Source organism: Emiliania huxleyi (assembly GCF_000372725.1).
Source record: "Emiliania huxleyi CCMP1516 unplaced genomic scaffold EMIHUscaffold_40, whole genome shotgun sequence".
Lineage (NCBI taxonomy): Eukaryota > Haptophyta > Isochrysidales > Noelaerhabdaceae > Emiliania > Emiliania huxleyi.
Genome location: NW_005198965.1, coordinates 489,063 through 509,530, shown reverse-complemented (window position 1 = coordinate 509,530; position 20,468 = coordinate 489,063). Strand labels below are relative to the sequence as shown.

General features: G+C 68.7%; 6 protein-coding genes across 6 annotated transcripts; 4 read left to right on the top strand and 2 right to left on the bottom strand.

The window, feature by feature from the left end:
- Positions 1–354: 354 nt before the first annotated feature.
- Positions 355–3,756, bottom strand: EMIHUDRAFT_436317 (hypothetical protein). The gene is made up of 7 exons (XM_005770210.1): positions 3,251–3,756; positions 2,895–3,009; positions 2,524–2,771; positions 1,932–2,396; positions 1,497–1,820; positions 1,023–1,388; positions 355–858 (listed from the first exon to the last, which is right to left on the bottom strand). Exons 1-7 carry the CDS (start codon positions 3,677–3,679, stop codon positions 661–663), a joined length of 2,145 nt encoding a protein of 714 aa, XP_005770267.1. The 5' UTR covers positions 3,680–3,756; the 3' UTR covers positions 355–660.
- A 137-nt stretch (positions 3,757–3,893) lies between these two features.
- On the top strand, positions 3,894–6,341 carry EMIHUDRAFT_436316 (hypothetical protein). The gene is made up of 6 exons (XM_005770209.1): positions 3,894–4,403; positions 4,599–4,788; positions 4,851–5,120; positions 5,258–5,501; positions 5,579–5,863; positions 5,930–6,341. Exons 1-6 carry the CDS (start codon positions 3,920–3,922, stop codon positions 6,179–6,181), a joined length of 1,725 nt encoding a protein of 574 aa, XP_005770266.1. The 5' UTR covers positions 3,894–3,919; the 3' UTR covers positions 6,182–6,341.
- Positions 6,342–11,752: 5,411 nt separating this feature from the next.
- On the top strand, positions 11,753–12,632 carry EMIHUDRAFT_209834 (hypothetical protein; the record flags this gene model as incomplete). Its single annotated transcript, XM_005770208.1, has 3 exons — positions 11,753–11,823; positions 11,975–12,181; positions 12,299–12,632. 3 exons carry the CDS (start codon positions 11,753–11,755, stop codon positions 12,630–12,632), a joined length of 612 nt encoding a protein of 203 aa, XP_005770265.1.
- A 357-nt stretch (positions 12,633–12,989) lies between these two features.
- On the top strand, positions 12,990–15,356 carry EMIHUDRAFT_451334 (hypothetical protein). Its single transcript, XM_005770207.1, has 4 exons — positions 12,990–13,441; positions 13,531–13,629; positions 13,729–14,856; positions 14,932–15,356. The coding sequence occupies exons 1-4, from the start codon at positions 13,028–13,030 to the stop codon at positions 15,070–15,072; spliced, it is 1,782 nt and encodes a 593-aa protein (XP_005770264.1). The 5' UTR covers positions 12,990–13,027; the 3' UTR covers positions 15,073–15,356.
- An 86-nt stretch (positions 15,357–15,442) lies between these two features.
- Positions 15,443–16,893, bottom strand: EMIHUDRAFT_209831 (phospho protein phosphatase-like protein; the record flags this gene model as incomplete). The annotated part of the gene is made up of 3 exons (XM_005770206.1): positions 15,443–15,796; positions 15,904–15,976; positions 16,514–16,893. 3 exons carry the CDS (start codon positions 16,891–16,893, stop codon positions 15,443–15,445), a joined length of 807 nt encoding a protein of 268 aa, XP_005770263.1.
- A 183-nt stretch (positions 16,894–17,076) lies between these two features.
- On the top strand, positions 17,077–18,382 carry EMIHUDRAFT_209830 (hypothetical protein; the record flags this gene model as incomplete). Its single annotated transcript, XM_005770205.1, has 4 exons — positions 17,077–17,217; positions 17,491–17,572; positions 17,666–17,746; positions 17,883–18,382. The coding sequence occupies 4 exons, from the start codon at positions 17,077–17,079 to the stop codon at positions 18,380–18,382; spliced, it is 804 nt and encodes a 267-aa protein (XP_005770262.1).
- Between the last annotated feature and the right edge of the window lie 2,086 nt (positions 18,383–20,468).

The window sequence follows — 20,468 nt, the reverse complement described above, 5'->3', positions numbered from 1 at the left end:
GCCGTCCTTCAGGTTGTGAAGGCGAAAAGCCGCTGCGAGCGCGGCCGCGGAGAAGCGGGCCAGGGCCGCGTCGAGGCAGGCCGCAAGGCTTGCGTTGTCGCCGTCCACGTCAAACGACGGCTCGTGCTCTCCGCATGCCGCTCTCACAGCGCGGTGGAGGGGCGCGTCACCACCGTTTACCTTCGAGAGGTCTGCGCTCTGGGCGAGCTCGGAGTTTATGCTCGACGCCATGCACGACAAGGAGAGAGTACGAACAGCCCGAGTACGAACAGCCGTCACAGTGCAATCCGCGTGCTCCATCGTTGCAGGGATCATGCTAACTGCGTATCGCGAGGTCTCGTGGCGCGGTGAATCTGGCGGGCATCCGGCACTTCTAACATAAACTAGGGCTATACAATCATCGACAACTCCCTCAGCACACAACCAAGGGATGCATTCATGAACCAAAATGAGCGACAAGACAGAGACCGGGGAAGGCGGGCGGATCGCGAGGGGTGGAACGTGGGGGATCCGCGACCGCCCCCCGTGCCGGGCCAACGTGCAGCAACGGACACGTGCGGGGCCAATCTCCACATGGACGTACGAGAGGCAGCAACGCAGGGGACGCCAAGAGGTGCCGCGTACAGCCGCCAGCGCGCCGCGCAGCTGGCGGAGACGCGGTCAGCCCAAGGCCAAATGGGGACATGAACTCGCGAACAAAAATGGCAGCACGCCGGCACGGCTCGAGGCGGCGCGCAGTGAGAGGCTAGAGGGTCGCGACGGTGGCGGCGACGGCGGCGGGCGGCTCTGGGGGAGGCGTGCAGAGCCGCTTGGCGGGCCGGTCGATGTCGGGCGGCGGCTCGCACTTGACGGCGGGGCCTGCGGGTCGGGGGGGGACGGGGGCGAGGGCTGGGGGACAGGGCTGGGGGCGTGGGGCTCTGAGGACGCGGCGTGCGGAGGGGTAGGGGAGGGGGGTTCTCGGGGTTTGGGTCGGGTGGGAGTCGGGGTGGTGAGAGGGAGGGAAGGGGCTCGCCTGATGCCACCATCCGCGGCTGGACAGGGTCGGCGCTCGCAGAAAGCCGCTCCCGCCAAAAGGCGGCGGGGTGCTCCGGCGCGAGCGCCTCGGCCCGGTCGAGCGGCGAGAGGGGCGAGAGGCAGCTTGCGGCGGCGGCGGTGAGCGGTGCATGGCACGACGGCGAGCAGACCGGGTACGGCTGCGGGTGGCGCGCGGCGGGCGGCAGCATGGAGGAGATGCCCGGCAGCTGGCCGCCGGCGCTCGCGCCGCCAGCGTCCTCGCCAAAGGGCGGGACGAGCGAGGACAGGCCCGCGAGGCCGCCCAGGTGAGGCGACTTTGCGGAGACGTCTGCAAACAGCTCGAGCGCCTCGTCGCCCTTAAGGTCCGACGGGGCCTGCGAGGGCACAGGGGTGCAAGGAGGGGTGGAAGGAGGGGGTGGCACGCGGGGGTGGGAGGAGGGGCCCCTTGGCGGCCCGCCCCCCGCGGCTCGCGAGGCGCGCGCCTTCTCCATCCGCAGCCCGCTCAGCGACACCGCCTCCCGCATCGGCAGATCAGGGGGGCCGCCGCCGCCGCCTCCGCCCTCTGCAGAGAGAGGCGGCAGCCCCGTCTCGAGCGCGTCGAGCTGGGCGAGCAAGCCGTCGGCGGAGAGGCTGCGGCTCGCCTTGAGGGGCAACCCGCCCAGCACGCCGCCCCAGCCGCCGAAGCGCCCCCCGACGGCGGCGGTGGTGGACGGCGTGGAGAGCACGTCCGGGATGGGCGGCGAGGGGGCGGCGCCGCCGTCTGTGCCTCCGCCGCCGTGCGGGTGGATGGTGCCGACGCGGCAGGCCTGCAAGGGGGAGGGGGGGGGGGGGGGTTGAAGAGGGCTGGGGAGGGCGGGGGAGGGCGGGGGAGGGTGGTGGGGGGGGGGGTGGGGAAAGGGGGGGGAAAGGGGCGGCGCCTGCTCGTTTGTGATGCAGCCGCGCCGCACGAGCTCGACGAGGACGGCGCGCAGCTGGAGCGTCTCGGCGCTCTTGGCCTGCTGGAAGCTCAGCGCCAGCTTGCGCGTCCCCTCCTGCAGCGCCGCCAGCCCTTGCAGCAGCGCGGGCGGCGCGTTTGCCACCGGAGCCGCCGCCGCCGCAGCCGCGGGGTAAGGCGGCGCCTTGTCTCGCTTGGCCAGGGCGTGCGCGCCGCCCTTTCGGATCCACTCGAGGAATGCGGCGGGGGAGGGGTCGCCCGCGTACAGCTCGTGCGTGAAGGCGAGCGTGTTGTCCGCGTGCCCTTGCTTTCGCCGGAAGCCGTAGGTGTGCAGCTGCTGCGAAAACGAGCCGAGCTTGTTGTGCTTGAAGTAGCGAGGGAGCACTTCGCGGGCGAAGCGGGCGGCGTCGTGGATGAGGAAGGAGGAGCCGCCCGCGTCCAGGCTCGCCTGAGATCGGGTGCAGGCGCGCGCTCGGTGCCGCTGGGGAGAGGGGGGAGAGGGGGGGAGAGAGGTGGGGGGGGGGGGGAAGAGGGGGGGCCGTGACTGTCTCTCCTCTGTCGGGGGGGCAGCTCACCAGCTCCCGCGGCTCATACGTCAGGATCTCGGACAGCTTGGTCAGAAAGGGGGGGACACGCCCGCCGGAGCCGCCACTGTTGCCGCTGCCGCTGCTGCTGCCGCCGCCGCTGCTGCTGCTGCCGTTGACGCTGCCAGCGGCGCTGCCGCCGCCGCCGCTGCTGCTCCCGTCGAGGGAGAGGATGTCTGTTCCAGGCGAGGAGCCGTCGTCGCTGTTTGGGTAGGCGGTGGAGGAGGTGGCGGAGGAGCCTGCCCGCGGAGGAGAAGCGGGCTCAGAGGTCGAAGTGCCGGGGAGGACGGAGCCGCGGGGAGGTAGAAGGGAGGGGAGGGGGGGGGAGCGCGCAGGGGCGGCGGCGGGAATAGAGCGCGCGCCGTCGTTAGCTCGCTCTGCCAGCCCGGCGGCCGAGATGGCGCGCGCCGCCTGCTCCTGCACCTGCATCGCCGCCACGGCTGGCGCGGCGAGGCTGTTTAGCGCGGCAGTCGGCGCCTGGAGCAGAACGGAGTCGGGTGACGGGGGCGGGCCAGGCAAAAGTGACGGCCGGCGAGGGGGGCGGTGGGGGCGAGCCGGGCTTGGGAAGGCGGAGGTGTTTACAGGAGCGCAAGGCAGCCGCCGCAGAGGAGACGCGCAGCCATGCGGCCCAAAAAACGGAGGAGGCGGGCGGATGTAGGGCGAGGCGGGGCTGGGCGGCGGCGAGGCGGCGGGAGGCGCGGGAGGGTGCTGGCCGCACCGGCTCGGCATGGAGCTGGACTGAGGGCGGGACGGGGCCGCCGCCGTTGAGGAAGTGGGAGGTGACAGTCGCGAGAAAGTGCGCCGGGTCTCCGCCCTCGCCGAGCAGCGGCACCACGCGCAGCGTCGACATGAATGGCCTGCCTCGTTGCGTGTAGTTGAGCAGGCCGACCGAAAAGTGGGCACGGCCGAGCTGCAGCGCCTGGCGGAGCATGGCGAGGGTGCCGCGGCATGTGCCGCGCCCCGGCACCGCCGAGCAGTCCTTGCCGAGCGCGTCCTCGGCCTCCAGCCCGGACGCCTTGCAGAAAAAGTCGTTGACGTGCACAACGACAAACGGCGCCGCCGCCGAAGTGATGATGGACGCAGCGTTGTCGCACGGTTGGAGGGCCTCCTCAAGGGTCGACGGAGGGAGCAGCGGCTCCAGCTTCATCGAGCGAGACTCGCAGCGGGGCAGAGAACGAGGGCAAAAGCTGGATGGGGCTGCGATCTGTGAGCTCGGCAATGAGGCCCAACCAACGTTACCTAAACCGAGTTTCTTTTTTCATTGGCCCTCCTAGTGTTGGATTAGCTCAACGCAAACCCTATAGTCCGCCTACGGGTACGGCAAGAGAAGATAAAGGCACGACGGCGGGTTCTCTCCGTGGCCAAGGACCCTCGTCGGCGCCGAACGATGGAATCGCCGAGCTCCGCAGTGTACCTCAACGTAGCCCACGCCGCCGCGTACGCCGCATTCGGCCTGCTCTGGCTGCACGCGGCGCGCCTGCGGCGGCGATCGGCGCGGGCGCTGCCCGCGATGCTTTCCGACGCCTCGCGGGCGCTGGGCGATTCGGCTCCGCCGCTGTGCGTGGTGCTGCCGGTCAAGGGTGCGCACGCGCAGAGCGCGGCCAACTGGCGCGCGCAGTGCTGCAGCCACGGCTACGCCGGGCCCGTCTCCTTCCTCTTTGTCGTCCAGGAGGAGGAGGACGAGGCCTACTCGCTCGTAAAGCAGCTGCAGGCGAGCGGCTCGCTGCCGACGGAGAACGTGCGCGTGCTGGTGGCGGGCCTGGCGGTGGGGACGAGCCAGAAGCTGCACAACCTCATCCACGCCGTCGAGCGCATCGGCGAGCAGTCCGAGCTCGTGCTGATGCTCGACGACGACATGCTGCTCGCGCCAGGCGAGGGAGGAGCCGAGAAGGAGGGCCTGAGAGGTCCGAGAGGGTCCGAGGCGGGCTGCTGGTGCGATCGCCTCACCTCGCCGACCCTCTTGAGCAGCGCCGTCGGGCTGGTGGCGCACGAGCCAGCGTCCCAGACACGGTGCGTGACAGCTGTCGCGACGCGTGCGTGACGGCTGCTGGGACGCGTCTCTCCAGGCGCCGTCAACTTGCTTGCGCACGAGCTGCTCTCGGACCCGAACGCGCTCGCCGCCTCGGGCTTCTCGTGCGACGCGCCGGGCCGCTGGACGGTGCTCGCGCACGCGGCGTGCGTGTACCGCCTCATCCTCGAGATCTCCGTGGCGGGCGGCGAGGGGTCGCACGCGTGGGGCGGCTGCTGCCTGATGCGGCGCGGCTGGAGCCCGCCTCGCCCCTCCGCACCGTCTCCTCACACCTCCAGCTCGTGGACAGGCGCGCCGACCTGCTCGAGTCCGTGCCGGGCGGCGTGATGGCGCACTGGAAGAACCGCGGCTACTCGGACGACTGGATCATCACCGCCGTCGCGCGCAAGCAGCGCCGCCGCATCGCCAACCCGCCGCTGCTCTTCCTCAACCTGGTCGACTTCCGCTCGCCGAGCCAGCTCTACAACTTCTTCCACCGCCAGTTCTTCGTGCTCGACACCTACCCCCAGCCGTCGCCAGACGAGCCGCGCATACAAGCCCACCGGCTCCGCCTCGAGAGGCGAGGGACGCTTCCGAGACACCTCCCGCCGCCCTGCTCTCCCGCCCTGCTCTCCCGCCCTGCTCTCGCACCTTTGGCCCGGCCGAGTGCTCCCGTGGCCTCCCCTCCGTTGACGTGGCCCCACCGCTCGCCTGCAGCTACGCGCTCGCCTCGCTGATGGGGCTCGGCGGCGCCTTCTCCGCCGCCGCCGCACCCTCGGTCGCGTGGCAGCTCTTCCGGCTCCTCTCGCACGGGGGCGCCTCCTCCGCCGCCGCGGCGCGGGGCGCGCCCGGCGGGCCCTGCGCGCTGCTTCTCGCGCGGCCCGACCTCGCCTCGCTCAGCCTGCTCGCCGCCGCCGCCCTCTGCTGCGGCGCGGGCGCGTGGGCCATCACGCGCGCGCAGGCGGCTACCACCCGCCGCCACCGCGGAGCGCGCCCCTTCCCCGACCCTCCCCCGAGGAGGCCTCCCCCCGCCCCTAGGCCGCCGTCATCGCCGCCACGTCGAGCGACGCCGTCGAGCGGCTCCGGCGCGAGGGGCGCGGCTCGCTCCTCCTCGCGCCGCTTGGCTGGCTCCTCTACACGACTCTCTGCCCCGTCTTTGCCGCGCACGGCGTGCTCGGCCGCTCCGTTGTCTGGTCGGGCGCGCGATACACCAAGCGCGGCGGCCGCGTCGCGCGCGTTGAGCGGCTGCCCAAGCCGCCGCCGCCGCCGCCTGCCGCCGCGCAGTCGCCGCACGCGACCGCCGCCGCCTCGTGCGTCGCCGCGGTGCGCCGCCGGCCGCGCGCCCCTGCCGCCTGCGCTCGCCCTCACGCTCGCGCCTCTGCGACTCAGGCGCGCCGCCTCTCGCTCGTGCTGCGGTCGTGGCTCGCGCGCTTCCGCACCGTCGCCCTCTCGCGCGGTGCCCCGGCGGCGGCACCCCGCCCCCTTCGCTCCAGCCGCCACGCCGCCCACGGGCACATCCCTCACGCGTACTTGCCGCCCGACAACAGGCGCTCGACTCCCTGCTCAAACCGGCAAAGGAGGGGGTGGAGAGCGTGCTGGGAGGCCGCTCCTCCCCGGCGCCTTAGCGCCGGCGCGCGCTGAGTTTACACAGCGCACCGCGCAGCGCACGTCGCACCTTCCGGCGCTCTCTTTCTCAGAGTAGAGTACATGTACGCAGTACCGTCTACCGACGTCAGCTATTAAGGTTTTGGCAGGTAGCCTCAACTGCAGCGCGGCGTTGTTTATATCTTATTAATGATCATTTGGGGGAAGAGTGCGGAGCACTTGAACCTTGACTCAAAGGGGCGGAGCAATTGGCGACTCGGGGGGGGGCAATTGGGGCAACACCCAAGGGGCAGCGTTTCTTGCCTTCGTGTTAGTGCCAGTGCGAGTCAGTCCCGAGCCCAGTGTTGTGCAAGGGAGTTGGGTTGTAAAATTCTCGCCTTCGTTTCGGATCGCCGTCAGCCGCTCGCCGAGCCTGCAGCAGCGCCAGTTCCTCGCCGCAGGCGGAGCATGCTCGCACGGAGGTGCCAGCACTTGGAGCACTTGGAGTGCAGTCATTAACCTCACATCCAGGGCCGGGGAGCTGAGGAGCGCACCCAGCGGGCCGGATGATCGGGATCGGGTTGCGGGCAAGAGAGCCCTAGCCCTGGGGGGTGCGCGTTCGCAGGGAAAGGGCCGTAAAGTAAACACGGGTCTCCGAGGGTTAGTTCCGTGTACCGGGTTTCCCCTTAACTGCAGAACGCCCCCTCTACTCGGAGCTAACAGTATTCAAGGTACACACCCTTGCACAAGGTGGACGACATGGCTGCGCATCTGTTTACCTCGGGCCCTGTACTTCTTTTCGTAGTAGTAGAAGGAGAGATCACTGTGAAGTCGTGATTTCTTGTTGGTCTTCAAAAATCTCTCTCTCTAGAAGGAAATCTATCTCTGCCCCCCTTTTGTGTGTAGGCCGACTCCACGCCCTGTCTCAGAACTGTGCTGACCCAAACCTGACAGCAAACCTGACAGCACTGAAAAAGTATTTTCACGGCGTGTGGCGGACCGGGAGAGAGATTTTTGAAAACCAACAAGATCTTGCGCGGACCGGGCGGGGGGTGGCAGAGCACACTCTTGCGGTTCGAACAAGGCCAATTTCGGGCTGTACGACTTACGGGGTCACATGGGTTCGGGTACTGGGTCCGGATGTACTCTACCAACAAAGAATCCAGGGGGGGGGAACGATGGAACGATCAGTGGCAATGATCTCGGCAGTTCCTGCGTTCCCCTCCCTCCTTGCGTGCTGGCCAGCACCGATCGCCTGGTTTTGCATGCGCTGGTTTTGCATGCTGGCCAGCACCGATCGCCTCCGCCTGCTCAGCATCTTCTTCGCGTTCCTTGCGGTACTCAGCACGGGCGGCTCGACTGCCGCGATCCTCGTCAAGTTCCTGCCGCCGATCCTCGACATCACAACAGTAGCTCCACTGCCACTGCCGGGGCCGCCGCCGCCGCTCTCGCTGCCGTCGCCGCCATCGTCCTCGCCGTCGCCACCGTCCGGTCCTCTCACCTGCTACGGTATCTTCGAGTCGGCGTGCACACCTGAGGTCGGCTGGTCTGGCTCCGGGAACTCTTACCCATACGGCCTCGCCCTGGCTGACACGGACATGGACAGCGCGTACATCGAGGCGGCCACGCCGGAAGGCTCTGCCTGCGGCTGGTTCTACTGGCCCAATCTTTGCTGGCTCAACCTGCTCTGCGTCTGCTGCGTCATCGCGGTCAGCGGGGTGAGCACCAAGGCTTTCGCCTACTACTCGCACTACTCGCACGGCCAACTCCCTCCGATCGTGGGCGCTTTCACGTTGCTAGCCATCACGCTCCCCTGCGCCGCCGGTCTCGACCTCGCGATAACGCAGACTTGCTTTTGCTACGACCACGGCAGTTATCTGGCCTGCCGAGTCAATGGCTGCACTGCCACGTGCTACGGAAACAGCTGCCATTCTTATGGCTGCTACTCTGCGAACTACGGTGATTACACCGAAGCTCAGGCCGCGTGCCAGGCCTCGCCGCCGCCGTCACCGCCGCCGTCGCCGCCGCCGTCGCCGTCCCCGCCGCCGTCGCCGCCGTCGCCGTCCCCGCCGTCTACCCCGCCGTTGCCGCCCTCGCCGCCGCCGCCGCCAAGTTCCCCGCCGCCGCCTTCGCCGCCGCCGCCGCCACCTCCTGCGCCGCCCTCGCAGCCGCCCCCGCCGCCCTCGCCGCCCCTACCGCCGCCGTCGCCGTCGCCTCCATCGCCGCCCTCTCCGCCGCCGCCGCCTCCGCCGTCACCCGTCGCGCCTCCTGCCCCTCCTCCACCCGTCGCGCCTCCTCCACCTCCTTGCTTTTGCTACGACCACGGCAGTTATCTGGCCTGCCGAGTCAATGGCTGCACTGCCACGTGCTACGGAAACAGCTGCCATTCTTATGGCTGCTACTCTGCGAACTATGGTGATTACACCGAAGCTCAGGCCGCGTGCCAGGCCTCGCCGCCGCCGTCACCGCCGCCGTCGCCGCCGCCGTCGCCGTCCCCGCCGTCGCCGCCGCCGTCGCCGTCCCCGCCGTCTACCCCGCCGTTGCCGCCCTCGCCGCCGCCGCCGCCAAGTTCCCCGCCGCCGCCTTCGCCGCCGCCGCCGCCACCTCCTGCGCCGCCCTCGCAGCCGCCCCCGCCGCCCTCGCCGCCCCTACCGCCGCCGTCGCCGTCGCCCTCGCCGCCGCCACCAGCCCCGCCGCCGCCCTCCACCTCGCCCTCGCCGCCGCCACCGTCTCCGCCGCCGCCCTCGACATCGCCCTCGCCGCCGCCACCCGCCCCTCCGCCGCCCTCGACATCGCCCTCGCCGCCGCCGCCGGCTCCGCCGCCGCCCTCTACCTCGCCCTCTCCGCCGCCGCCGCCTCCGCCGCCGCCCATCGCCCCTCCTCCCCCTCCTCCACCCGTCGCGCCTCCTCCTCCTCCTTGCTTTTGCTACGACGACGGCAGTTATCTGGCCTGCCAAGTCAATGGCTGCACTGCCACGTGCTACGGGGTCAACTGCCATTATTTTGGCTGCTACTCTGCGAACTATGGTCATTACACCGAAGCTCGGGCCGCGTGCCAGGCCTCGCCGCCGCCGTCACCGCCGCCGTCGCCGCCGCCGTCGCCGTCCCCGCCGTCGCCGCCGCCGTCGCCGTCCCCGCCGTCTACCCCGCCGTTGCCGCCCTCGCCGCCGCCGCCGCCAAGTTCCCCGCCGCCGCCTTCGCCGCCGCCGCCGCCACCTCCTGCGCCGCCCTCGCAGCCGCCCCCGCCGCCCTCGCCGCCCCTACCGCCGCCGTCGCCGTCGCCTCCATCGCCGCCCTCTCCGCCGCCGCCGCCTCCGCCGCCACCCGTCGCGCCTCCTGCCCCTCCTCCACCTCTCGCGCCTCCTCCACCTCCTCGTTCGCCGTCGCCGCCGTCGCCGCCCCACCCGCCCTCCTCACCGCCGTCGCCGCCGCCGTCGCCGCCGCCGCCCTCTGCCTCGCCCTCGCCGCCGCCTCCCTCCACCTCACCGTCGCCGCCGCCACCGTCCGCCTCGCCGTCGCCGCCGCCTCCGTCCGCACCGTCGCCTCCGTCCGCACCGCCGCCTCCGTCCAAATTCTCCGCATCGCCGTCGGCCTCGCCCTCGTCCATCAGCCCCATTGTGGGAGGCGCCGGCGCGGGGTTCGCCCTGCTCATCCTACTGTGCCTCGTCCTCCTCCGCCGCCGCCGCATTAAAGCCCGAGCGCACACGTCGAGTCGCGAGCGCTCGTTCGATGAGGAGAACTGGGGCCCCTCGGAGCAGCTCTCCCCGCGCGAACTGGCTCGAAGCATCAAATCACGCGAGTCGATGGAGGCGCGCGCCAACGCCAAGAACGAGTTGCACAAGGCGATGTTCGCTGCGGCGGACGAACTGGAAGGGAGGTACAGTCAGCTGCGAGACCCAAGCGGCGATGTTCGCTTTGAGGCCAAGGACCTGATATTTGGGCGGCCGGAGCAGGTGCCCGCGCTCGCGCATGCATGCCCACATGCCCCTTTATCCTCCTTCACCGGCCTCTGACGCCCTATCACATAGGCAGCGCGGGGCGTCGCGCACTACTTGTGCGTCAGAGACACGGAGGTTCGCGACGGCATGAATCTCGGGCTGCAGGCGATCCGGGAGGAGGTTGCGCGCAATGGCACCGAGGAAGACAAGGAGTGCCTCTCCTACGTGCTCGACAAGGAGGCTGGCAGCAGCGACAAAGCCTTCCAGAGCGGCTTGAAGCGCGACTGCGACGAGGACGGCTGCGTGTTGCCTAGCCGTCTGACTGCGGAGGGGCGGGGCATGCGGCTCAGCGATTTCGTCGCCCACAAGGACGCGCTGCTCGCCGGGCTGGGCGAGGCGCACGTGGCGGCGCTGCGCTTCTACACCACCGCGGCTTTCGCCACCATCAACAACGGCTTGCGCGACCAGGAGAGCGAACCCTCCGACCCCTGCACCCAACCGCCATTCGCCTCTCTAGCACATCCGAATTCTCGCTATCTAGGCTCGCTACAGGGCAGGGCGGCCGCATCCGCTGCCGGTCACGGTAGCGTTCATCAAAGAGGCCCTCGGCTTTCTGCGAGTCGTCGCAGCACAGCAGAGTTGGGCAAACGTGTCTGTCACCCTCTACCGTGGCATGAAGGGCATGCAGGCGTGCGTCCGACTGGCCCCCCAACACATTGCGCTCAGTCTGTCAGCGCAGCCCCTCCCATGCGCCCCTCAGGTCCAGGACAACTTCCTCCAGCAAGGCCGCGGAGGCACCGAGCTGGCTCCGATGTCCACCACCCGGAGCCTCAAGGTGGCGATGCAATACGCGGCGTCCGAGGCGCCCTCGCCGCGATACACTGACCCCCCCCCCCCCAAATCACGTATGCCGTCCTTTTCACGCACATCCGACGCGCGCGCAGAACCCGCTGCTTCTCCGCATTGATGCCAAGAACTTCATGGTGCGCGGGCCCGCGATCTCCTTCCTCTCCGCCTTCCCCGCCGAGGAGGAGTACCTCTTCCCGCCCCTCACCTACCTCGAGCCGACCCCGGAAGGGGTGCAGACCTTGCGCGTCGACGACGCGACCTTCACCGTCATTGACGTGCAGCCTGCGCCGGGATGACAAAGGTGTCTCCCGGCTCGAAGTCTCTACAGGACCGGCCTGCTGCCGGCGCTAGCTTCCGCCGCGCTCGCCACAGAAAGATAGGTCGAACGATCCTCCAGCGTCCGGAGCAGGCGGACATCGCTTCCAGGGAGGGGGGCGCCCTTCTCTCCACGCCCCATCCCCCCCCAGCATGTGGTGCAGGCGCTGGGGACCCCCCCCCCTAGCATGTTGGGAAGCCTTTGCCCCCCCCCCCCCCCCCTTCCCATGTTTTGCGCTCGAAGGAAGAGCTCGACTGTATAGATAGATAGAACGAGTCGACAACGCCGACTCCACCATTCGGCGTTTTTGCTGTGATTTGACAACACGCAGAAAAAAAAGCGGGTTCGGCCCTGTTAAAGTATGGGAGGCGGCCAAAATTCTTTCTTCTAGTGTCGTTGGGTGCTTGCACAGTGGGAGTATGCTCGAGCTGCCGCTCGTCTTGTCCACCTTGGAAGCGCAAGCGATCCAGAGAAGAGCTTCATTTCATGCGAGAGTTCTACACAAGCCAGGGTGGGCACGAAACAATGGTGTGGAGCCGCCGCAATAGTCTCAACCAGACTGGCAACGTGGTGCTCGCTTTCGTCGATATCTATAAGTGCGCGGGTACATTCATCCGCATTCCGCTACAACGACCTCGACCACGCCTTCGTGTCGCCGGAGGGCTCACTCGCCCCTGATGTGTCGCACGCTCGCATCATCACACCCGAGCGCGCACTTGAAGTCCCCCACCCGCAACTGCGTGGCAGAGCGAAGCCGAAGAGATTCGAGCTGCTTCCAACTTCGTCATCCAAGCTCTCTCGGCCGGAGGCGGCGCTTGGCGTGCGTGGAACGTATTTTGCCTTTGTACGCGAGCCGATGGAGCGGTTCCTCTCTGGCTATGATGAGGCAACGCTCTACACACACAAGATGTGCTGCCTACGCGATCCTAGGAAAAAGGGCGAAACGCAGGAGTGGTGCAGCCAGTCTGCTGATGCTTGTCTTCCGCGTAACATAACGAATTCCACCGGCCTTGCTCGCGAATTCGTCATCGCTCTTCTTGACGTAGACTTGCCGAGACTCTTCTCTGCAAGGCATGTGGCGAGGTTGAGCCTCCATCGGCTCCATCACGCGGAAGCGGGCGCACTGCGTGCATACGGCGACCGTATGACGTTCGTCGGTCGCGTCGAGAGACTTGTTTCCGACTGGGATGAACTGTCGCGGCGCACTGGCGGCTTTGCGCCGCCGTACAGTGCGCTCATCAACAGCCTCGGACAGCATGAGTCGTCCCTTGCTAAGAGTGGCCGTAGGAGCGCCCTGCGTGCATTGCTGGAGGAGGACGTGCCGCTGCGTGCGGCGCTTGATGAGCTGCTCCACATTGATTTCGCTTGCTTTGGCTATCCGCATTTGCTTGGGCGTGAGACCTGACAAGCGCAGGGGTGAACCGCGCCATCCTCGATCGCCGTGCAAAGCTCGCTTCCGAGCTCTCACGCCGCGCGTAGGGCCCTTAGGGGCCTAGAGAACACCCCTCTCCCTAACGGACACACCACACTGTACTCCACCACGTACGTACACGGATACGCCTCATGTGTGTGCGCCCGCCCCGGCTCCGGTCCCCGAGTCCCTTCCTTCGCCCGTCGGGGCGAGCCCTCGGCTCGTCCCGTTCCCTTGCTCGCCTTCCGGGCGTTACCAGACTGCCTCGCAGTCGTTTCTGATGCCTCTTCCTCGGCTGTGGCCTCGATCCTTGGCCTGCTACGGCGCGTTTCTTGCCTTCGTTTCGGATCGCCCACAGCGCCAGCTCCTCGCCGGCGCGCCGGCTCAGCATGGGCCTCGAGGGCGTACTCCTCGACGGCCAGGACAACCACGCCGCCGAGTTCACCTGTGCCATTTGCTGCTCTCTGGTTGACGCGCCGCTGCTCACGCGCTGTCAACACATCTTCTGTCTCGCGTGCCTGCAGGACTGGCTGGCCACAAAGCCGTCGTGCCCGACGTGCTCCCTCGAGCTCGACCCGCGCCATGGGGCCGGAGAGCTCCGCCTCGCGTCCCCACTCGCGTGGCGGGTCCTCGGGCGGCTCCGTGTGAAGTGCCCGCTGCAGGGGTGCACGTGGCATGGGGAGTACACTGGACTCAGTGACCACATGACGTCGTCGGATACGCACCAGGCCGGAGCTGCGGGCTCGGCCACAGAGGATGGCGGCGCCTCGCCGCGGCAGCAGAGCGCGGCGCGGCTGCAGCAGGCTCGAGCGGGAGACGGGCTTCACTCGTGATCACCGACACCGCAAGCTTGCTCATGCCTCCTCCCTCGTGCCCTCCTCCCTCGCCGCAGGCGGAGCAGCTCAAGGCGGCCGGCAACTCCAAGTTTGAGCAGCGCATCTACCGCGACGCCTTCGCCCTCTACTCCAAGGCGATCAACCTTGCTCCCGAGGTGCGGCGGACGCCGCCACACACACACCCTGCACGAGGAGCCCGCCAGCCTCAACCACGCTCCCCCGTGACGCATCCGACCAGCGCCATGAATGATCAGGTGCCCACCTACCGGCTCAACCGCGCGGCCACTTCCTTCATGACGGCCGACTACGACTCGTGCATCGACGACTGCGCCGACGCCCTCCGGCTCGACCCCGCCCTCGTCAAGGCGCACAAGCGGCTCGCAAAGGCGCTGATCGAGCGGGGCGAGCTCGAGAAGGCCGCCGCCGCCCTCGACGCCGGCGTCGCGGCCTGCGGCGGCGAGGTGCTGGCGGAGGAGGTGCGGACGGCGACGCAGCTCTGCGAGTGGCAGCGGGAGGGCGAGCTCGCGCTCGAGCAAGGCAACGCGACCCTCGCGCGCACCTTCTTCGCAAACGTGCTGCAAAAGACGTCGGCGGTGCGCTGCCGCCTCTCGCTGGTGCGCGCGGAGCTGGCGCTCGGCCTGTGCGACCGCGCGCTGCGCACGACGCGCGAGGTGATCAAGCAGGACGCCAACGCGTCGGAGGCGTACGTGCTTCGCGCGCTCGCGCTCTTCTACTCGGCGGACCTGGACCAGGCGCACAAGCACCTCAAGGCGGCGCTGCGGCTCGACCCGGACGACGCGGAGGCCGGCCGGACGATGAAGAAGGTGAGGAAGCTCGAGCGGCACGTGGACGCCGCCAAGCAGGCGGCCTTCTCGCGCAACTTCGAGGACGCCGCGCGCGAGTACACTCAGGCGCTCGAGACTGCGTCGGCGCCGCAGCACGCGCCCCTCTCCGCCTCTCTGTACGCGGACCGCGCAGCGACGTGGCTGCGGCTCAAGGACTTTGACGCGACGCTCAAGGATTGCGCCGTCGCCATCTACGCACAGGACGACTGCACGCGCGCCTTTGTGACGCGCGCCTCGGCGCTGCACCACTTGGGCCGTCACAATGAGGCGCTGCAGATGCTCGAGGGGCTGATGCAGACTTTCGGGCAGGACACGCAGGTGTCGGCCGCGTACAAGCGGGCCCAGTTTGAGGTGCGCAAGGAGCGGCGGCCTGACTACTACGCGCTGCTCGCCGTGCCGTCCGTCGCATCCACGCTCGAGATCAAGGCCGGGTACAAGCAGCGCGCGCTCGAGTTCCACCCCGACAAGAATTGCGAGACGGAGGAGGCGCGCGCCGCGGCGGAGGCGCAGTTCAAGCTGCTGGGCGAGGCGCTCGAGGTGCGACCCCCGCCCGTCCCCCCATTCCCACCCCGCGGCGATCTGCGGCCCTCTACACCTCGTGGCTTGCGGCAGGTGCTCTCGGACGATGTCAAGCGCAAGCTCTACAACGAGGGCTACGACAAGGCCGCCATCGAGGAGCGCGTGCAGGCTGCCAATCGCGCCGCGAGCAACCACGACAAGGACGGCTGCTGCAGAGGCGGCGGCTGCTCCTGAGCCTCGATGTACCGCAATCGCAGCGCAAACTTTCGGGGCCGCAAGCCAAGCGCAGCGGGGGGTGCCCGTTTGCGAGAGCGAGCCAGGAGCGAGCCACACACGTGTCGGCTGTGAGCTTTCGCGATCGAGAGAGAATGCGAGTGGATTCTAGTCTGATTCTAGTTTTTAGGCCCCAGGCGTGTGCATAACGAGAGAGGGCGATCGAGATGTGCGATAGGTCTCGTCATTCTGTCACACATTGTGTGTATGTGTTAGAGTGCGCGCAGAAATTCCGCAAAAAAACCATGCGAAAAAAGACGTGCGGACGCGCTGGACGCTCTCGCCGCGTGCGCAGCGGCTAGGGCCTAGGCCGTGCCGGTGCCGCTAGGGCCTAGGGGGGCGTGGGGATGTTTTTCCTTTCGGACTGAGTGCCGGGCACGCGGCGCGCACCCGTGCCCCTGGGTCGCGGCCGCCAGTCTGCTCCGAGCCGGACGAGCCAACTGCTGAACTCGGACGGGTCGGACGGCGCGCCGGGGACGACGCCCTCGGCGCGGCACCAGACGAGAGCGAGCGGAGCGCGCGCCGTGGTGTGGTTGCAGACGGGGAACTCGCCGCCGCCGCGCTCGGCCTCACGCTCGGTCGGGTTGCCGAGTGGGTGCTGCAGGAAGCGCGTGCCGCCGAGGGTCACGTCGATCGAGAAGTGGGTGTGACCGAAGACGTGCACGTCCGGGGCGAGGCGCGCCACCTGACGGGAGGCAGGCAAAGGGGTCGTTCGTGGCGAGGGCAGCGGCGGAGAGGGCGGCGGCGGCGTGGGGGCCCCGCCTGCTCGCCCAGCAGCGCCGATCCCTCGACATCGCCCAGCCTGTCGCCCAGCCGGCTCGGGTGCGTCCGGTGCAGCTCGGCGCGCGGCAAGAAGTGGCTGAAGCTGACCACCGCTCGGCGATCGCCGGCTCGCTCGGGCGGCCCGCCCTGCGCGCCCGCCGACTGCCCGACCGACCGCCTCCCGGCACGCGACCGCCGCCGCGCACCCGCGACCGCACGCTCCACAGCCGGCAGCCTCTTCTGCCGCTTCCCGCCAGACGCTCCCTCCTCCTGCCCCGCGTTCTCTTCCTGCCCCGCGTCCTCCTCCTCCCGCCCCGCGTCCTCCTCCTGCCCGGCGCGGCCGAGCAGCCAGGCCCGCCCCTCGGCGCTCAGCGCCTGCGAGAGGCTCTCCTCGTTGCAGCGCGCGAAGAAGCGCGCGAGCCCGGCCGCAGTCGACGAGCCGCCGAGCGCTCCCGGCCAGACGCATCCCGAGTCCATCATCCGCAGGGCATGGCCCGCCGGCATGTCCGCCGCCGGGCCACCGCCGAGGAAGCCAAAGTGGTACCACGACTGGAGCGGCACGATTGCGACGCCGCCGGAGGAGCTGCCAAGAAGCGCCGGCGCCGCGTGCGCGCCGGCGGCGGTCGCAGCCTCGTAGCACGCGAGCAGCTTATCAAAGGAGTCGGCGCCGTCCGACTGGGCGTCGTGCCACAGCTCGTGGTTTCCCACGACATAGAAGACGTGCCTGAACCGCTCGGCGAGGAGCTTAAGAGCGCTCCGCAGCAAGGCCAGCGAGGTACAAACGTCGCCCGCGACGACCAAAGCGTCGCGCTCGAAGCCGGCGAGGCCGCTCACGAAGTCAAAGTTGGCCTCGTGCTCCATGTGCAGGTCAGAGATGGCCCACACTCGCTCGACCGCGCTGAGGTGCCGCCACGCATGCCGGCGCTGCCACGCGGCGAAGCGCTCGACGAGGCCGTCGGCACTCGACGCGGACTGGCAGTGCAAGGAACGACCGCGCTTCCTGCTGGAGGAAGTCGACATCACACAGATGGTAGCGGTTCGATATGACCTCCCAGGATCTGACCGACCGCGCGCGCACCGCGCGCGCGGAACCAAGCGCCAAATCAGACAACAAGGTCCGCGTATTTCTTCTGTAAAAGAGTCGACTCATCAGCTTGTCTTCGCCCGAAAACAAAGAATTACAGAACGTCAGCCTGGCCGGCCATGCTTCATGGCGGGGCGCTGCGGAGTGCGTGGCTCTTTGCTGCCAGTGTGCCGACGCCGTCGCCACCCGAAACTGCGGCAGCAGCAATGTGCGAGCTCTCTGAGGGCAACGGGTACGTCGTCGTGCCAAAGTGGCTGCCTGTGGACGCACATGATCGTCGCTCCAAGTCTCTCGCACTGCAGCTGCCACCGCCTGCGGCAGTCGTCGGCTGCCTGCGCACCTCAGCAGCGCGTGCTGCGGAGCCCCGTACGCGCCACTCCTCGCGTCGAGCAATGAGCCGCGTCGCCAGGGCACGGACGCCCGCTCTAGCCGGGGCAGTCGGAGAAGGGGCAACTCCGTGCACTGCCTCGCCGCACGCTTGTGGCGTGCACACGGCAGCGTCGCTCGCTCAGCTGACGCGCGCCGAGCTGCAGGCCGCCGCCAAACGCCACCGAGTGCGGGCCAACCAAGAGTCGGCCGACATCATCGCGCAGCTCGCGGGGAAGGCGGAGACCGGTCTGGTGGCGACATGCACGTCGCAGCCGGCAGAGCAGCCCTCGGCGCAGCCCCTGTGGCGTTCCTCGAGGAGCCTGGACGATTCGTGCGCAGCGACGCTAGCCGCCGGCAGGGTGCACAAGCAGCGCGCCTTCGCCAAGCCGGCGCTCGTGGCCGCGCTCCGCCGCTCGCTCGGTGAGCGGCCATCCCTCACGCAGCATTCAGTGGCCATGCCTCACCACACCGTGCTTGGAATAATTCTGGGGACCCTGCGTGCTGCGCGGCCAATGCCAAGCACCAGCTGAGCCCGCTCGCTCTGCTCGTGCCGCAGGGCAGTACGCCTTCACACCCACCGCCTCGTACAGCTCCGACGGGGCGGTCGACGACCTGCGCAGCGCGTACACCGCGCGGCCAGACGTGGAGGAGGCCGCCTTCGACGCGCTCTACGGGCAGCTGCTCGAGGCGCGCGGCGACCTCGAGGCGCTGCTCGGCCGTCCCCTCTCCCGCGGCGTCGAGGCCACCTTCGTCGTCTACGAGCCGGGATGCTTCTACAGGAGGCACGTCGACTCGCTCGCGGGCGTCGACCCGGCGGGGAGCGGCGGGCGCGCTTACTCATTCGTCGTCTATCTGACGGGCGAGCAGCCGTGGCAGCCGAGCGACGGCGGCGCGCTGCGCGTGTTCTGTGACGCCCTGGGCGAGGAGGTGGAGGAGGAGGTGCTGCCCGCGGCGGGGCTGCTGGTGCTCTTTGATAGCAAGCGGGTCTCGCACGAGGTGATGCCGACGAGGCGGCAGCGCACCTGCCTCGTCGGTTGGTTTCGCGAGGAAGTGTAAGAGAAAACCTCGTTCACGCAACTTGTGGAGCACTATCTCTCGGAGTGCGTGACCGCTTCTCTCCCCCCCCTCTGCACAAAATAATATCTACCACGCGGCGTGAAGAGCGACTTGGGTCCGGGGTTGTGTTTTTGTGTGTGAAGTGGCGATTTCGGGCCCGGGGTTGTGTTTATGTGAAGTGCGTTTATGTGAAGTGCGTTTATGTGAAGAGCGAGGCGCTCGCCGCGTGCGGCGATTGAGCGCGCCTCCCTCTCTCGCTCCGGCTGCGCGCCTGACCGGTGCAGCCTCCGAGAGAGATTTTTAGCAATACCTTTTGTTTGTCAGCCTCCGAGTCGCGGCGTCTAGCGCGCGCGGTAAGGTTTTTGCTCGCCTTCCCTGGGACCCCGTGTTGCGTGACTGTCTCTGTGCGATTTCGGTCCCGGGGTTGTGCGTTTTGTGAAGAGCGACTCTCAGTGACGCCTCACCGTATGCGACAAGCGCTGAGGGCACAAAGTTTACTTGTTGACTACGGTAAGGGTTGTCTGCGTGTGAGTGTGAGTGAGTGAGTGACACACGCACACGGTTGTCTTCACGGGTTGGATTCTTTCGGGGGCTAAAATTCTTTCGATGTGTTAGTGCCAGTGCGCGCCAGTCCCGTGCCCAGTGTTGTGCGAGGGAGTTGGGTTGTAAAATTCTTTCGATGCAAACAGCGTCTGACCCGAGTCGGTGACTTTGCACGGCCGCACCACCTGGACGAGCACGCCGCCCGGCGCAGCGTGCGGCGCAGCGTGCTCTCCGTCCGTCAATGTGCCTCCGCGACGCTGCGCCGCCTCGTGCGGGCGAAAGCAGCACTGGACCGTCCTCCTGGCTCCCGGGCGTCAATGCTGTGCGGCGGGAAGAAGCTGTGGACGCCGGAAGTGCCGCTGTCACGACTCCGCCCAAGCTTGCACCGCCGTCCCGCCGTGACTCTGGATTCACCCGCGTCCACACGCTCCTCGCCGTCGCCTCGCGCGTGCCGGACGCCTGCGACGACACCTCGCGGGAGGTCCGACCCTCGTCCATGGCGCTGTGCTCCAAGCTGTCCTCCTCCGTCTTTCCATACTTCGACGACGCTGAGGTCCCTCCCACCCTCCCTCCCTCCCTCCCTCCCGCGCCTCGGGTCGTGTGCGTGACCTGCCGCCGGCCTCTATAGGCGGAGCGAGAGTACCGCTACTTCTCCTTCTCGGGCGGCTCGGCGGGTGGCCTCGAGCTGGCACACCTCTGCGTCCTCGGCGCGTGCATCTTCGCCCTCGACCTCCTCGACGAGGTGCTGAGCGGTCGGCTCGTCGCGGCGCCGGCGAGCCAGCGCGCGCTCATCGTCGGCCTCAACCTCTCCTTCGCAGCGGGCGCCCTCTGCGCGGGCGGCTGGATCCACCTGCACGGCTCCAGCGTCTCGCCCAGCCGTACCGCCCTCCTCTCCGTCCTCGTCTTCTCCGCCGCAGCCCTGCTGCCGAGCCTGCTCGCCCTCTCCGTCGCCCGGCAGACGGGCGCACCGCCGCACTTCGAGGCGACCCTCGCCTGCCTCGCCGGCTTCGCGCTCCTCGTGCCGCGCGTCCAGCTCCGCTTCGTCGTGATTGGCATGGCGCTGCAGGCGTGCGGCCGGGTCGCGATCGGCCTCTGCGCGGGGCTGCTCGGCTTCAACGTGGGCGCGGTGCTGCTGCTGCGCTGCCTGTGCGAGGAGTTGCTGCTCGTCTGCCTCGGCCTCGGCCTCGCCGCCCCGGCGGAGGCGCACCACCGCGCACTCTTCCGGCACGCGCCAGCCTTCCCCGCGCCCCTCTCGGCGAGTACCGAGTAGTCGAGAAGAGCGATCCGAGTGACATCAGGCACGCCAAGCTCTTCGTCCGACACTCGGCGGCGAAGCAGCGCAAGCGAGACGACGTGCACCGGCGGCTGCTCATCACGCTGCCCGAGTACCAACCACTAGATGTCAATCACCACTCACCACTCACGCTTCTCCATCAGGCTGCTGCTCAACACTCTGCCCGAGCCCATCGCACGCGAGATCGGAGGAGATCATCTCTGACCGAGGAGGAGGTTCGGTCGAGGTGTGAGGAGAGCGCCCGCGTTC